This window comes from Doryrhamphus excisus, linkage group LG18, assembly GCF_037039965.1.
Source record: "Doryrhamphus excisus strain RoL-2023G ecotype Guam linkage group LG18, RoL_Dexc_Guam_v1.1, whole genome shotgun sequence".
NCBI classification, from domain to species: Eukaryota; Metazoa; Chordata; class Actinopteri; order Syngnathiformes; family Syngnathidae; genus Doryrhamphus; species Doryrhamphus excisus.
In genome coordinates, this window is record NC_136374.1 from 3081616 (window position 1) to 3098715 (window position 17100).

At 45.2% G+C, this 17100-nt stretch overlaps 1 protein-coding gene across 1 annotated transcript in view; it reads left to right on the forward strand.

The window, feature by feature from the left end:
• The window catches only part of LOC131106353 (msx2-interacting protein), a 20531-nt gene continuing 3431 nt past the window's right edge, over positions 1 to 17100 (forward strand). The window contains exons 1-11 of the mRNA XM_058055317.2: positions 1 to 297; positions 1477 to 1791; positions 6121 to 6594; positions 6722 to 6876; positions 6989 to 7189; positions 8839 to 8990; positions 9071 to 9196; positions 9283 to 9396; positions 9476 to 9589; positions 9654 to 9754; positions 9869 to 17033. Coding sequence (XP_057911300.2) covers positions 215 to 297; positions 1477 to 1791; positions 6121 to 6594; positions 6722 to 6876; positions 6989 to 7189; positions 8839 to 8990; positions 9071 to 9196; positions 9283 to 9396; positions 9476 to 9589; positions 9654 to 9754; positions 9869 to 17033 — 9000 coding nt within the window. The 5' untranslated portion in view covers positions 1 to 214. The remainder of the gene's footprint in view (positions 298 to 1476; positions 1792 to 6120; positions 6595 to 6721; positions 6877 to 6988; positions 7190 to 8838; positions 8991 to 9070; positions 9197 to 9282; positions 9397 to 9475; positions 9590 to 9653; positions 9755 to 9868; positions 17034 to 17100) is intronic.

The window sequence follows — 17100 nt, forward strand, 5'->3', positions numbered from 1 at the left end:
GCACCTGCGACGCGCGCTCACGTGCCTGTGTGGAGGACGCAGCGGCTAAAAGCTACACGACAGCTAAAACCACAGCTACGCTAGCAGCGGGCGAGCAGGCCCGCGTCTCCTCGGTATACATCGTCGTTCATTTTGTTCCGACGGACCTCCGGCCGGCTGGGATTAGAAAACGTGCCGGAGCATATGTGTGTGAAGGGGGAAAGAATAGCGCAAGATGGTTCGGGAAACCAGACACCTTTGGGTGGGGAATTTACCCGAACACGTCCGAGAGGAGAAAATCGTGGAGCATTTTAAACGGTAGGTTACGCAAGAGGGGCTTGTGTGTTGGCGAAGCAGCGCGCCATATACAACACCTAGCTGTCCGCTGCTAGCATAGCATAGCATGGAAGCTAACACTATAACGTTAGCCTGTATAAAGTTTTAACAAGGCGAGGGAGGGGAGTTTTTTTTCTTCGACTACACAACATCGCCGTTTAAAACACTGCGTCGCACAAAGAAAACTCACCCGGCGCTACCGTTGACTATATTTACCAAATTACCCAACTTTTTTTTTTTGCTAATGCCAAAAGGCGAGTCGCTAGCCGCCAAAGCTAGCACCCAGCCAACCATTTTGTGGCAAGTCGAGACGTTTTCATTATCGCCGCAAAAAAAAAAAAAACATTGCACGCCTTGCATTATCAGCAATTCACATAACATTATTTTGCAGTGCTACGAAATTCATTCGGGCGTCACATTCTTCATCCATTGTCTTGCGGGAGAAACGTTCAAATCTACGACAGAAGAGCGAGCAAACTGGGCCCAAATGGGTCAAATATTAGCGATCTGTTAACATAACATTTATCAAAGTTGTCCATCCTTCTGTTTCTTTCTCAGCCTTTTATGCACTAAAACAATAGGAGCGAGACGGCATTGTTATATATTCTTAAGGTTGGAATCTAGGGAAAGTCAATGACCACTTGAGGAACTCGTCAACAAACAGCGTCCTTAACGCAAACATTATCAGCATGAAGTAGACGCTATGGAAACATGATATGTTTCACCAAACTCCTGGTAGTTGTAAAGCACATGTAATAGTCATTGCGTAGTCATTGTGGGCCCATGACTGTTCCCACTCATGTCATCTTGTCATCGGGCCAAAGGCTGCATAGTTAAAACATAACTAAGGACGTGATTGGGGTTGTTGCTGAGAAAACAGTCTGTAGGGTTGAATGCCTTATTTTTTCATTAGCTGTTTTTATGATTTTAGATTTAAAAAAATGTAAAAATATACTTTAGCATGCTATTGAACAGCCATGAATCAAAAACATGAATCAGCATAAAATTAGAGTACCAGAAAATATATTTGTGACTGAATAAAACATTTTTTTTCTGTCAAATAAGAAGTCGACTGCTAATAATGAATATTTTACAGACACCACTGTTCCTTTTTATAATGATTATAATGTAAATTGTATTTGATTTCATCCTTTCTCTCAGGTATGGACGTGTGGAGAGCGTTAAGGTCCTGCGGAAACGGGGCTCCGAGGGTGGCGTGGCGGCCTTTGTGGATTTTGTGGATATCAAAAGCGCTCAGAAGGCTCACAATGCTGTCAACAAGATGGGAGACAGGGACCTTCGAACTGACTACAACGAACCCGGGTCAGTCCCAAGTGCCGTTCGGGGCCTTGACGACAGCTCCCCCTCGAGCAGTCGAGACGTTACGGGATTCTCTAGGGGCACGGTTGGACCTGTGTTTGGCCCACCTGTGTCCCTGCACACCAGAGAGGGACGTTATGAACGGAGAATAGATGGGTAAGTGGACATGGTCTCCCAATCGGTGGAAATCTCTGTTTGAGATAGGTGTAACACCTCATCACATAGGTGGGTTTATTCCGGAGGGATGTTTACCTCCTGGGGGGGTCACACAAAGGTAATCTAGGGATCGTTCTACTTGTCATCATAATTGACTTGTCATGCCCATGGGATTAAACAAATTAACCACACCATTATGATTTCTTACTGTTACATTAATTCAAGGTCTTTTTACGGATATTACCACCCAAGAGAGGAATATCCTGGTACGTTCTGGATTTATTTTGTTGGAAATTACCCCCAGGAGCGTTTGGATCTTAAAACCCGTTTTTTTCCTCCAGAACATGGGATCTAACCTTTTTATTTTGACTTGGAAAACTGGAAGTAAATCTCTACCATGATGGATACACAGGTATTGGGTATTCTATTGTAATCTTTTCAGGACCACCAACATCTGGTTATCCCTTTGTCCATCTTGGCATCTGTTGATAGCTGGATTACTTTTTTTTTTTTTCCTCTCCCAACCATTTTTGCATCCATGGATACAGGCTGTTCTGGAGCTGGAACTTCAGCGTTACACATCATGACCGACGTTTAAAAATTTGACCTAAATTTTAGCACGAGTAGTATCATAATACGGAAGTTCGACCATGAAGACTTGACAGGAGCACCGAGGATCCCAAAAGCCATGCCGGGAAGTTCATGGAGTTAATCATGTTGTGGAGTGATGGCCATGAAGACACAGGAAGACGGCATGATTGGGACATGCCCTCCTGGATGTATGTTGGATGTACTCAATTCAACCCTAGTATGGATAGGTGTAGCTGCCATTCATTTGGATTACTTATGTGTGGATGTAGCTGTGTGAGGTTTCCGGAGACCCCCTAAAATCCAATGACATCCGAAGACGACTTTTCCAAAGTAATAGCAAAAAAAAAAATTCAAGATCGGATACGGTCCATGGAGTGTGGATTTATGTCATAACCAGCTACTGGGATTTTAAAGTAAATTGCCTACCGAGTGTCATGACATAACAGGAATATATTTTTAATCCCTTTCAAGCAGAATTTTTGGAAACTACCTTTTTTGCTTGGATGATCCATTCGGATATATCTATTTTTTTAGCATTATGTTGTTTAGCGGACCAGGACTAGGCCGAATCATCCTGAGGTTCATCATGTTTATTTTTATTTTTTAGAGCTTTGTTTTCTTTTGTTTTTTTTCCCTGCTCTGCATCTTCAGAAATCCATTAAGCAGTCCATTTCCGTATTTGTTTTCTTCCCCCCCGCCACCCACCAAGTGAGGAGAATCAGTAGCCTAACAGTGGATTATCTGCTGGCCTTGTACTCCACAATAATTGAAGAGAATCGTTTTTTTTGGCACATTTAGAATTAACAGATTTTTCCTGGTTGCTTTTTCATTCCGGCTCTTGCATTCCGACCACCTAGATTTTATTTGGATTAGTTTCAGTAACTTCTTTCACAACAGGTTGGTATTTCTCTGTCCTCTGTCTGCATACTTATCACCGCCAGTGTTTGCTTTGTTTGCATCACTTTCTGATAAACATTAGTGTTGCACCTGATATGGAAATGCTTATGTACACGCCTGATCAAGAGTTTAAGATCAGATGAACAATTGCAAGAATTTCTCAGATTCTCAGTAGAGCTTCAGAATGACCATCCATTTTTTTTCATCCATCCATTTTCTGTACCCCCTTTCCTCATTAGGGTCGCGGGGATATCCCAGCCAATCGCAGGGCACATATAGACACACAACCGTTCCCACTCGCTCATTAATACGTATTCATCATCAATTAACCTAACATGCATGTTTTTGGAATGTGGTGGGAACCCGGAGAAAACCCACCCACGCACGCACGCACGGGAGAACATGCAAACTCCACACAGAGACGCACAAGATTAGAATCAAACCCGATCTCCCGACTGCGTGGCCAACATACTAACCACTACAACACCATGCAGTTGCTTCAGAATGCAAAACGAAGAAATTGGACAAAAGTTTGCATAAGCAAATTTATTGTAAATAAGAATTACAGCTGATAAAGTTTAAGAAGACAATTGCTCAAAAACATGCCTCCAAACAGAAATAACCTCGCCGCTCCTGTTAATCACCTCCAAAATGGCTTTGGGCATGTTTGATGCCAGTGTTTCCAGGCGGCTTCTATTGTTTGGAACTGATGTCCATTTCTAAACTTCCTTTGCCATCCATCCCCAAATGTTCTCCATTGGATTTAGATGAATGGGACACGCAGGATGTTCCAAAAGAGTGATCTTATCTTAAGAGTTCAGCGTTCTGTTGAAAAAAAAAAAAAACAGTTGTTACCTCACACACGGGGGACTTCGGTCATGAGGGATGGCATCCGCCGTTTGTCACCCCTGCACAACCCAAAGCTCTATTGTTCTATTTAAGGATCCTGATGGCACCATCTCCACTGTGCCATGTGGAAAACATATCAGATGGGATCTCCTTGACATGCCAGTAACAGGCATTTGAATGCCTTTCTTAAGTTTTCTCTGGCAGATGGCATCTGATTGGTCCGAGGATGGTCCCATGTCTTGACGGACAGCCAATGGGAATTTTTTTTTTTTTTTGCTTTAGTAGAGCAACAATCCCACTGCTTTCAAAGAGAGAAATATTTTTTCATTTTTCACATTCAATCCACATTTTTGTCAATACTTTGACTTTTAAAGGCTGTGCTCATAAACTTTTGATCATCTGATAAACACCTTATTTCACTGCAAATGCTTGTTTGCAATAAATTTCTTAATCTAACAATTTTTTTTACATTTTGAAGCTCTACTTAGAATCTCCTTAAGCTCCAAAAGTGTAAAATGTGCATTCTTGCAATTTTTCAACTCTTCTTTAAATGTTTATCAGGAGTGTATATACCACGTGGTGTCCTCAAAATCTCTTTACAATTTTTAAAAAGAAAAAACAAACAACTTTTTCACGCCCTTTTCTTGATTATTTTAACAATATCATGCATCCAAGATCACTGTTGCCACCGGTTGCGTTTTGTGCCCAGATACTTCAATGACTCCTCATTTTGTGATCATTTTCACTTGCTTTTGTAATACATTCAAAATTGTAAGGAGACAATATGGACACCTTGTATTTAAGTATATGTGATTTGATTAAGATCAAAGTTAGTATGATGTGGAATACCATTATCTGGGCTAAAGAATCATTGTTTTGATTTCTTATCCGTAAAAGCTAAATTACAAATGCTGACTAAAACGTAACATTTTTGCTGCTTTTCCAAGTACAGTATGTCATAAATGTGTCGGCCTGTCGAAAGTAAGACTAAGAAATTGGTACTTTTAAGCTTACATAATGTCGTCTCTGTCCAATAAGTGACTTCTATGTCAAATGATCTCATCTGAAACGTGCAGGATTTTTTTGTTTATGCCAGGGGTCTCAAACGCAATTTACCTGGGGGCCACTGGAGCTAGGGTCTGGGCAAGGCTGGGCCGCATCAGGTTTTCCAAAAAAAAAAACCAAACGCATTTATTAAAAACAGAAAAATATACAAACTTTTTCAGTGCTTTGGTTCCAATTTTCTACAATTAAAGCGCTGATAAAACATTCCACTGTTCTCAAATATCTTAATTTTTATTTTTCTACACAAAATAAGATGAAAAATAAATAAACAAATCAAGAATAAAGAAAATCAATCACAGTAATAAATAAATATAATAATAATAAAACGGCAGATAATAAAAACTTAAGAAAGCACATATAGTTGGTGGGTAGACAAATGATTTTTTTCAGATTAAAATGAACAAAGCATTATTAGAGCCCTGTAGACATGACAAAACACGACTATAGTCACATTTATACTCTTATTTACAACATATTGCGCAACTGCAGGGTCTTGAGACACATGCTAACTCGCAAACTAGAGAGCTAGCGACCTAAACGGTAGCCTTCAAGCTATTTCCTTTCAACTTACATAGCCAAAAACTTACCACTTCCACACTGATAGGGAGGATAACTATTAAGTTATTTAACCTTTAACATGAACATGAATCAAACGTAATAATTTTTTCTGGGTACATGATACCATACAGCATCCATATCAAACTTGCGCGGGCCGCACTAACATTAAACTTTCATATCAAGGCGGGGGCCTCAACCTAGTGTCCTGCGGGCCACATTTGGCCCGCCGGCCGCGTGTTTGAGACCCCTGGTTTCTGCAGATTAAAGGACATTTGCCACATCCATTGGAGAGTGAAGCTTTGCAGAAAAGCCGTTCTGCACATGAATCCTGCTAACGCACACCTTCTCTATCCTCTTGTCGTTCCACAGTAGCTCAGAAAGCCGCGAGCGTGCATATGACCACAGCCCATACGGACACCACGAGCGCAGTGGCACTTTCGACCGGCAGCGCCACTACAACGCAGACTATTACAGGGAGCGTTCTTTGTTTGCCGCTGCTGGTCCGGGGAGCAGTGCCATCGGGGGGAGCTTTGAGGCGTCAGACCCTCATTTTGACTCTAGAATTCGAGACCCCTTCTCTCTTGCGAGTGCCACGCGACGCGACCTCTACAGAGATGACCGAGGACGACGTGTTGACAGGACGTACCACCATCGCCGTAGCCGATCGTCCCATTCCTCGCAGTCTCGGCACCCTTCTCCCCAACGGACAGGACAGACCTCCAAAAGTGCTCATTCCCCCAAGAGAGCTCCTCTGTCCCCTGGCAGAGGCCCACGGTCTCAATCCCGCAGCAGATCATCAAGCTCGGATTCGGTGAGCAGTGCCAGCAGTACAGGCAGCGGCAGGTAGGATATTTTTGTTTGTGTATATATTTTTCATTATTTAATCCAACTCTTTGATGATACCACTTAACTGAGAAAACAATAAAAAAAAAATTCTAACAAACGTGACAATTTTCTCTCTTGACTACAGCGACTCCAACAGCAGTTCGAGTGACGGTTCTCGAGCACGTTCCGTTCAGTCTTCAGCTGCCCATGCACCACCTCAGTCATCAATGGTGCTCGATTCAGACGAGCCACGCAGAAGCTTTGGGATTAAAGTGCAGAATCTACCAGTGCGATCGACAGGTGAGCCCACTTGCCACTCGTGGGAAAAGATGTATACTGTTGTCAAACTTAGCATTAGCTGTAGGCCATTTCTTTTTGGTATTATATGACCAAGCTGCCTCTTTATTCTCAGACACAAGCTTAAAAGATGGACTCTTCCATGAGTTCAAGAAACACGGTAAAGTGACTTCAGTGCAGATCCACGGCGCGTCAGAGGACCGCTACGGTTTGGTGTTCTTCAGACAACAAGAGGATCAAGAGAAAGCCCTTACCGTCTCCAAGGGAAAACTGTTCTTTGGCATGATGATTGAAGTCACAGCGTGGAATGGTCCTGGTAAGCCATAGCATCTATACGGATGACTACTGTAGAACAACTGACCGCATTGGCAAGAAGAAAAGACCCTAACCCACCCCACCACCCAAAATTTGTATGCGGTCACGCCTCGCAATATCACGGTTCAGTCATCTCTCTGCTGCTCTATTGCAGTTTTTCAAAAATTTTGTGCTTGACTATGGCATTTTGTTAGTCAAAATATCTGGAAAGACAAATGTATAGTATATTCCTTCATTGGGACATGACCTAAGATTACCGTTACATTGTCTGGAGTCAGCAATGGAATGAGTGAAAATAAGTTATCCTCCCATTCAGTGTGGAAGTGGTATATTTGGTTTCTTTGGCCTTCTTCCCCCACTCTGTTTTAGATCTTTTCTTCAGTTGAGAATACAGTAAATAAATTAGTGGCCAGCTAGCATGCTAATTAACGTTTAAAGCCATGACAGTTTTTGTGTCCCTGCGGTGATCCGGTAGCCTGCGCATTAGAGTTGAGCAATGTGGTGTAAACGAAGAATAATAGGAGTGTTCAGGTGACCGACTCTAAGGGTGTTTCATTTCTACAGGGCTCTAATAATAATGGTGTTTTATTTAGAACAGAGGTCTCAAACTTTACTTAGGGCCACTGGAGCTCGGGTCTGGGTGAGACTGGGCTGCATCAGGTCCCCCCCCCCCCCCCCCAAAAAAAAACGCATTTATTAAAAACAAAAAAATTTTTAAAAACTTCGCTTTGGTTCCAATTTTCTACAAGAAAAGCTCTGATAAAACATTCTACTGTTCTCAAATATCTTACTTTTTATTTTTCTACCCAAAATAAGATGAAAAATAAATAAACAAATGAAGAATAAAGAAAATCAATCAATCAGTAATAAATAAATATAATAATAATAATACAACAGCAAATAATAAAAACTTAAGAAACCACATACAGTTGGTAGGTAGACAAATTATTTTTTTCATATTAAAATGAACATAGCATTATTAGAGCCCTGTAGACATGACAAAACACGACTATAGTCACATTTATACTCTTTTTATTTACAACATATTGCGCAACTGCAACGTCTTGAGACACATGCTAACTCGCAAACTAGAGAGCTAGCGACCTAAACGGTAGCCTTCAAGTTATTTCCTTTAAACTTAAATAGCCAAAAACTTACCACTTCCACACAGATAGGGAGGATAACTATTAACAGTTATTTAACCTTTAACATGAACATTAATCAAACGTAATAATTTTTATATATCAAACTTGCGCGGGCCGCACTAATATTAAACTTTTATATCAAGGCGGGGGCCTCAAACTAGTGTCCTGCGGGCCGCGTGTTTGAGACCACTGATTTAGAACATCATAAACAGGTTTTCCGTGCTCTAAAATGCAAAAAGATTTACCTCATTAATATTGAATCCTCCTCATTTTGGTTGGGTCTGCAACCAGTTAACCGCCCTAAACAAGGGATGACAGGGATGATGTTGGCTGATGTGTAAATCTATGCAACCCAAATTACATGTTGCGGAAAAGACAACACTGTTTCCATAATTTCCCATATATGAATATCATAGGTTTGTTTTCTCGGCGGGTTAGTGAAGAATATAAGCTTGAGATTTTGTTGCGTACCCGTATGACATGCTGACTATAATTCTTCTCTTAGAAACGGAGAGTGAAAATGAGTTCCGGCCCTTGGACGGCAGGATAGATGAATTCCACCCAAAAGCCACCAGGACGTTGTTTATTGGCAATCTGGAGAAGACGACCAGTTATCAGCAACTTCTTGATATTTTCCAGCGCTTCGGTGAAATTGTGGTAAGAGAGCATCTGTCTGAGCGTTTGTTTGCTGTGCGTTTTGTATTAGGTCTGTAATTATTTCCTGTATTCTTCTCAAGGATATTGACATCAAGAAAGTCAATGGAGTTCCACAGTATGCGTTTGTGCAGTATTCTGATATTGCCAGTGTGTGTAAAGCCATTAAGAAGATGGACGGCGAGTATCTTGGCAGTAACAGACTAAAGGTAGCCTTTACCAACCCAATGGTTAAACATTGTTTGTTTTTCACTCAATTGCTTTCATTGTGAGTAATTTGTTATTTTCTTAAAAGCTTGGTTTTGGGAAAAGTATGCCCACAACGTGTGTTTGGCTCGATGGGTTGGCGACCAATATCACAGAACAATATCTCACACGCCATTTCTGTCGCTACGGACATGTCGTTAAGGTAAGAGAGTTACTAAGTTGTTTCAATTGGTAAAAAGGTTGTTTTCACTCACCAAATGTTGTGATGTTTCTGTGTAAAGGTTTTATTAGACCGAATGAAAGGGATGGCCCTCATCTTCTACAACAACACAGATTTTGCTCAGACGGCTGTGAGAGAGACCAAAGGCTGGAAGATTGGAGGGAGCAAAATTAAGGTAAAAAAAAATGCTTTGTTTTGCTTATGCAAAATATATGATGTGATCATTTCCATTTTTGTAGGTGGATTTTGCAAGTCAAGAGAGTCAGGTGGCATTTTACAGATCTATGCAGGCATCCGGTCAAGACATCAGAGACTTTTATGAAATTCCCCCTGAACGACGGTAAATTGCCTGCATTGTTCAAAGTTGAAGAATTTTTAAAGCAGAATCTATTACCTTCATAAGTAGTTGGCTAAATGTGTGAATTCTTCCTTTGATTCCTTATCCACGCAACAGGGACGATCGCAGGCCCCCCTACCATGAATTTACAGCAGAGAGGGCTTACTACGAGAATTTACGCACATCAGGCCTTTATACCGAGGATGCCCGGAGAGAGTATGCCGCCCGTAGCCGGGACCGTTTCCCTGAATTGGAACATTTTCAGGGGGATCATTTTGACCCACGTTACCACGAAGACCCACGGGATTACAGGGACTACAGAGATCCTTTTGAGCAAGACATTCGAAAGTATACATATATTCAAAGAGAGCGGGAGCGTTTTGAAGCGGACCGTAACAGATGGAGCCCGTCTCATCCACGGCGGCCTATTACCCCAACGGTGTCACCGTCACCGTCTGAAAGGGCCCCCAGAGAATCAGAGCGGCGGGTTTATAGCCAGTCATCCGAGAGGAGCGGCAGTGTGAGCTCGCTGTCGCCGCCACACTTCGACAAGTCCGAAAAGACGAGCCTGCTGGAACTTCCCTCAAAGAGTGACAAGAGTGAAAAGAGCAGTCAACTGGAAAGAGCCGTGGGCTCCGAGAAAACCAAACGGACAAAGCGAAAAGAGAAAGGCGAGAAAGACAAAGCGGAGAGGGTGAAATCAAGGAAAGCAAAGGGGCAATCTCCGTCCAATCCACCACCAGACACGGAGCTTGATACCGCTCCTGAAGGAGCGACTGCAAGAGGAAAGGGATCAGAACACGATGCCCACGAGAGGCAGAAATACAAGGTGGACAACGAGTCTCAATTCTCAGCTGCTCACCACGATTCGCTGAAAAGTGAAAGATCAGAAACTGGTAAAGTTGATAATCCCGATCAGGATGGAAAAAGTCGAGTAAAGAAACCTATCAAGTCAGAGACCGGAAGCGAGGGGAAAGAGGCGGCGGATTCAGATCGCCTTGCTGCGAGAAAAAGACGCTTTGCCGATTCCAGTGGAAGGACAATTAATCAAAAACGGAGCAGGCTTGAAGAAGATGATTGTAATCAATCCTTAGACCTTAGTGCTGCTGCGGCATACGATAAGGAAACAGAGTCTGATAAACACAAAGATGCCCAACGCAGAGATACAAGATTTAAAACGGACAAAAGTGGAACTCCAAAGGATGCTCAAGAGGACATTAGAGGACCAAAAGAGAAATCGGAGGCATCGCTGGACTCTTCAGTGTCCAAGCGCTTTCCGGGGCACACTTCATTCCGAAGGATTTCACACGAGGGAAATGTCGACCAAGGCGCAACGAGAGAACACGAACACGGCGCAGTTTTCAAATTCAGCGGTCCGTCTGCGGAAAACGCCAAAAGCGCCAAACATAAGGAAGATCACGTCGACATTGACCTGTCTCAGAGTTACCGCAAACAAATGGAGCAAAACAGGCGGTTGCACCAGCAGCAGCATCGAGAGTCGGACAAAGCAGGCAAACGTGAAAAACCAGGCAGTCCGCAAGAAAGTGAAAGCGAGGATTTGGAGCACCGTAGTCTTGTGCACGAGGTTGGCAAACCACCCGAGGACGTCACAGATAATTTCCCATCCCACAAACTTAAGAAACTAGACCCATTTGACGCCGATTCGGGAATCAAGAGGGAGCGCGTCTACAGGAGCTTTAGACAGAAAAGCGAAGATCCTGAATGGAACAACACTTCCTCTCCGGGACACCAGTTTTCTCACCACACAGACGAGGGGTTGGATCATTCTCAGAAAGAGCCAGCCAGAAATGAAAAACATAACCCGGGTTTGGAGCTGCTTGTCAAAAGGACGCATAACACACACGCAGACAAATCCAACACTATTTTACTTAGCGCAGAAGAGGAGCAACAAAAGAGATGGGAGAACAGAGTGAAGCAGGATTTGCTACCCGACCTAAACTTCTCCAGAAGTAAAAATGTCCACAACAGCAAACGTATGGAATACGGCCTCTGGCACGATATAGAGCCAGGGGAAGTAAGATCAGACTCTGAAGAAGATCGAGAAGCCAAACCCCGTTCTCCGATGGCATCAACTTCTAATTCTTTTTCCGAGAGACCAAGAGGTGAGAGATTTTCAGACCCTAAAACGGCACACCTGGAAAGAAATAAATTCTACTCCTTTGCGCTTGACCATACCATCACGCCCGATACCAAGGCTCTGCTCGAGCGTGCAAAATCCCTGTCGTCTTCCAGAGAAGATAACTGGTCTTTCTTGGACTACGACTCTGACTTTGCAAGTTTCCGCAACAGGAAAGATACCGAGAAGATCGAATCGACACCACGGCCTACACCGTCCTGGTACATGAAAAAGAAAAAGATCCGAAGTGGGTCTGAAGACAAACTTGATGATAGGAAAGAGGAGCCAAAACCAGAGGAACAAGAACGACGGGAGCTATTTGCCTCCCGCTTCCTTCACAGCCCGGTTTTTGAGCTGGACTCCAGACGTCTTCAGCATCTAGAGCGAAAATACGAAGAATCTGAGGCTGTTCATAACCAACAAAACAGTCAGCAGGTAACTGGAGACGGTGAAGTCGAATCGGGCCCTGTGGTTCTTTTCCACAGTCGTTTTTTGGAGTTTACAAGACTACAGCAACAGAAGAATAAAACCCAGGTGCCAGAAACAAAAGATCTGCCAACAGATGAGATGAATGTCGAAAAGCCTCCTGAAGAAGAGCCTCCTGAAGAACCACAAGCGCCGCCATCGCCTGACACTAAAGAATCTATTGCAGAGCCAGAAATTAAGCCCATCAGCCCGGCTGAACAGTTACTGCCTGAACCACACGCAACGCCACCCAACTCCCATACAGCGCCGAAAGACGTTGCTCCCGCAGAACAGACATGTCAATCACCCGTTGATCCGCCTCCTCCTGCTGCTGCTGCACATTTCATTAAACAAGAAAAGGAAATTAAACTTGAACCTGTGGATTATCCGCCAACAGAGACCCCTGAGAGTCCTCAACTGGAAACTCCACCTGTCAAACAAGAATCCAGTCATGTAAAGGATATCTGTGAACTTTCTCCGTGTGAAATTAAACTGGACGAGGTTACAGAAGATGCAAAACCTGAAGCAGAAGCACATGGCAATCCTCAAGAGCTTGTCAGTAGTTCAGAGTCGGACGTTAAACTTGAGGCAGTACAGCCACAAGTGTCTCAAGCCGCAAGTCCGATACTACCAAGTTCTGAAGAGGACTTGGTCAACAAGAAAGAGCCCGAAGAAGAAACCACACTCAAAGTCAATCAGGTACCCGTTGAAGAATCAAACAGCGAGTCAAACCCATCTGCTCAAAAGGAGTATAAATCCAAAGAAATGAAAAATAAAAAGTGCAAACAAACCGTAGCTGAAGCCCCTTCACCCGTGGTAGTTTGTGCATCTGTGCCCGAAAAACAAGCGACGCGAAAGAGCGAACGCATTGACAAAGAGAAACTGAAACGTGGATCTTCTCCGAGAGCAGAATCCAAGTCTACAAGCAAATCTCCTGTACATGGCTCAGATGCTGACGTTTCGGAGCAGAGCATATCATCGGGCAGAGCAAGACGTCGGAATGTGAGGTCCGTGTATGCGACCCCCGTTGAAGATGATGTCCCCTGTCGTGCTGTAAAGGATGTTCAAGAGTCCCCACGCGGGGCACGGAAACGTGCCACAGAACTAACACAACAGAATATTGAACAAGATTCACCTGCTCCAGCTCCAACAACCAAAAGGGGCCGACCTCCTAAGAATCGTAGGCAAGGTGAGGATTCTTCAACAGTTAAAACTGACAAAATGAAAATGGAAACCAAAGACGTGGAATCAAATGAATCGGAGATTCCGAAAATTTTCAAGGGGAAATCCTCTCCCGGTGCCACAAAAGGTTCATCAAGTCAGCTGTCAGCTCAAGCGTGTGGTCCAATAAGGAAAGGAGAAAAATCAATGCTGACCGAGATCAACATTGATCAAGAGATGGATGGCACAGATGACCATGCTTTGGATTTGCTGGACTCGTGTACGTCCAAAGAGGAGCCATTACCTAAAGTGGACCAAAAGAAAGACGAGAAAGATAAACATAAGAGAGAAATTATCAAAAATAAAGAGGCAGTCAATGAAAAGACATGTGAGGGTAAAGCCAATGGAAAAGAGGAAGACTCCCCTGTCTTAGAAGATAAAAGCACCTCAGAAAAGATGAGTAAAGGAAAAGGCAAGCTACCCAGAACCCCTAAGTCTCCAGTTCTCAAAAACCTTAAAATCAGACTAAACGTCAAAGAAGTGAAAGATCACGTTTCAAAGTGCTCCAGCAGAGGCGGGAACATTGATGAAAATGACGCTTCTGCGGAAAAAAAGGAACATCTGGAAACATCCAAAAGCTTGAGTTCCCATGAAATGGAATTGGAGCAGGCTGTGGAGAACATTGCCAAGCTCACAGATCCGGCTTTTCCGACGGAACCTCAAACGCCAACCGGCCCGCTCGCAGACTTAAAAGGCTACTCGGAGGAAGAAAAACCTACGCCGGCCAGCGAGACGGAACTGATTGCTGCCATAGACTCCATCACTGCCGAGGATGCGGCTGTCTCCTTAACCCAAGCAACATCTGTCGGCATTGATGTAGGCTCAGAACCAGACATGCAAGACTCTATTCAGCCAGCCAAGGAAGAGGAGTCTGAAATGAGTACTGTTGCTGTCCAAGAGGAGCCTCTCTTACCAGTCACACCCAAAAAAGGCACAAAGGGAAGACCTAAAACATCCAAACGCCCTAAAGGCCAAAAGCTCGTGCGGAAAGATTCCAAAGATCACCCAATAAACGAAGAGACTCAAACTGTTGTAACTCATAGCACAGTATCTGGTGTGAAGATAGTCCCAGAAATTATTCCATCTTCAGCCGCTGCCGCCGTTATTACTCCAACTGCATGGAAGCCAGAACCAGAGCCTTCACCTTTCAAGTCTGCAGAGGCCAAAACAGAGACCGAGCCCGCTGAAGAAAAGAATCCACATCTCAAATCTGCCTACCCCGTGTCCAGCAGTCCGGCATGCGCAAAGCCTCAACAGATGCCGCCCGACTGCAAATCCCCTTCTTCGCTGTCGCCGTTAGCAAACAGACCAAATATCAGACCCGTTCAAAACAGCAGAGCACCGGTTTCTCCGCCAGATTGGTTCCACCAGTCTGCAGACACGGGGGTCCCTTCTTTACAAGCCTTGCCTTCAGCACCTAAGGAAAGCCAACCTTCGCCTGACTCTGAAAACATGGATATTGATCGTGGTACGAGCGATCTAAGGCAAATACTGTTGAAACACAAAAACATTACTCTGCCGGGGAGTAGTTACGGTCCCACGAATCTGCCCTCGGTCCAAGATCAGAACCTGCCCGAACGCAGTACTCCAGTCGCGGCTATGCCGAGTAAGTCACCACTGCCCGATGGCAGAATGTTGACTCAGTCTGTAAGACCACCAGCCCCCCTGCCGTCGCCCGAGACAAAGTCCGTCATCTCAGTCATTGCTTCCACCGCGACCTCTGTCATTAGTCGCGTATGCAACCCTCCTGATCATGACGACAAAGTCAACCTAAATATCGGGAACCAGGCTGCAGACTTGGGCCTACCTAAACCCAACTACAGACCCAGCAAAGACGATATTGGCTCGTACCATGGCCCGATTATCGGCGATGAAGGGGGAAGTATCACACGCTTTATTGTCGAGAGTTCCGCTCATGGTACAGGGTCTTGCCCGGGACTTCGGGTTAATACGTCTGAAGGAGTCGTGGTACTGAGCCACTCGGGACAAAAAACCGAGGGACCGCAAAGGATAAGTGCAAAAATAAGTCAAATTCCACAAGCGACGCCAGGTGACATGGAATCTCAGCAACTGGTGTCAATGCCCCAAATCAAACAGGAAATGTATAGTCATGCTCAGAAGGGGTCTCTGCAGGCAGATCATGGGTATCCTGGTAAGACGCAGTCCGCTATTAAACAAGAAGCCGCTAGTTTGGAGAAACTGGAGCCTTCCTATCACTCCGGACCCCAAGGGGTAGTGAAGCGTCTAACACAAGGGGTTAGTAATCAAGTCATCAGCCCAATGTACCATCAGGATTTCCTGTCGTCAAAACATCCAAAGAAGATGGACTGCGGGGATCCACACGGTGCAGATGGCGCTAAGGCATCGTGGGCCTCGGCTATAAGTCCTGCAATAAGCCCCCATTTGCCCTCCCCGCCTGGAAACCATGTGGGCTTTGTGACCACGGCCGGAGACAGACCCCCTTCGCATCTCGGCGGCATCAAACAGGAACCGCGATCCCCACGCAAGTCAGGTCATCCGCACTCCCCGTTTACCAAGGTGCCCTCTCCCATTGGCTCGTCATCACCGAAAAGCATTCCAGTAATGCTGCCCACCGGCCATCCCGCCATGCAGCAGTTTATGACGGGCGTGCATCACCCGGAGCAGTCCGTCATCATGCCACCTCACAGCGTGCCCGGCGGCCTCGGCCGCATGTCTCCTCACCGGGCTACGCAGTCGATTCCAGTGGGGCATCTTGTCCAGGCAGACGTTCGCGTCAATACTCCGCCTCTCTCTGTGGTGAGCTACGGGATGCACAATGACCCCATTACGTCTCCCTGGTCCGGTTCCATGCAGCAACGGCCGCCGTCGCCGCAGACTGTTGGCCGAGAGAAGGTTCTCAAGGTCAACCCAGGTTCTTTGCGGCCTCACGAAGTTGACCCGGAAGAATCGAGACGCTTCCACCAGCAGGGGCGACCGGCTACCACACAGCTAAAACCAGAGACCATGCAGTCGGATGCTCGAGGAGGTTTTCGGAGCAACGTGTCAATGGAAGCGTATATCGCACAGAGGGAGATGCGCGCACTCTTGCACCAGCAGGGGGAGCGCTCGTCCGCAGACCCTCATTCAGCGCACCTTCAGGAGAGTCACCCCCCCACCTCGGCACCCTCCAGCTTACCCATGTCGCTGTCCCCAAGGGCACACGTTCTACCGAAAGGCGTGTCTGACAAAGATCTAGCGAAGCCTCTGGAAGCGAAAAGGCCCCACTCGCCTCTTTCAAAAGACGGATTAATGGCCATCCGCCACCCGGCGCCTGCAATGGCATCGCCCCAGAGAGTTCCACTCCTGGCACCGGGACCAAGTGGCGCCTTCCCGGATTACGCTGGAATGTACTCGAACCCTAGAAGCATCCATTCTCAGATGCCTGACGCCACGCACGTCGGACACGGTCAACCCCCGCTGAATGTCACTCCAACCATGGTGAGTTTGCCGCAGTTTCGCTTTTGTTTAGCTGTTTGATAAGCTAACTGCGGCTAATGTTAGCGCT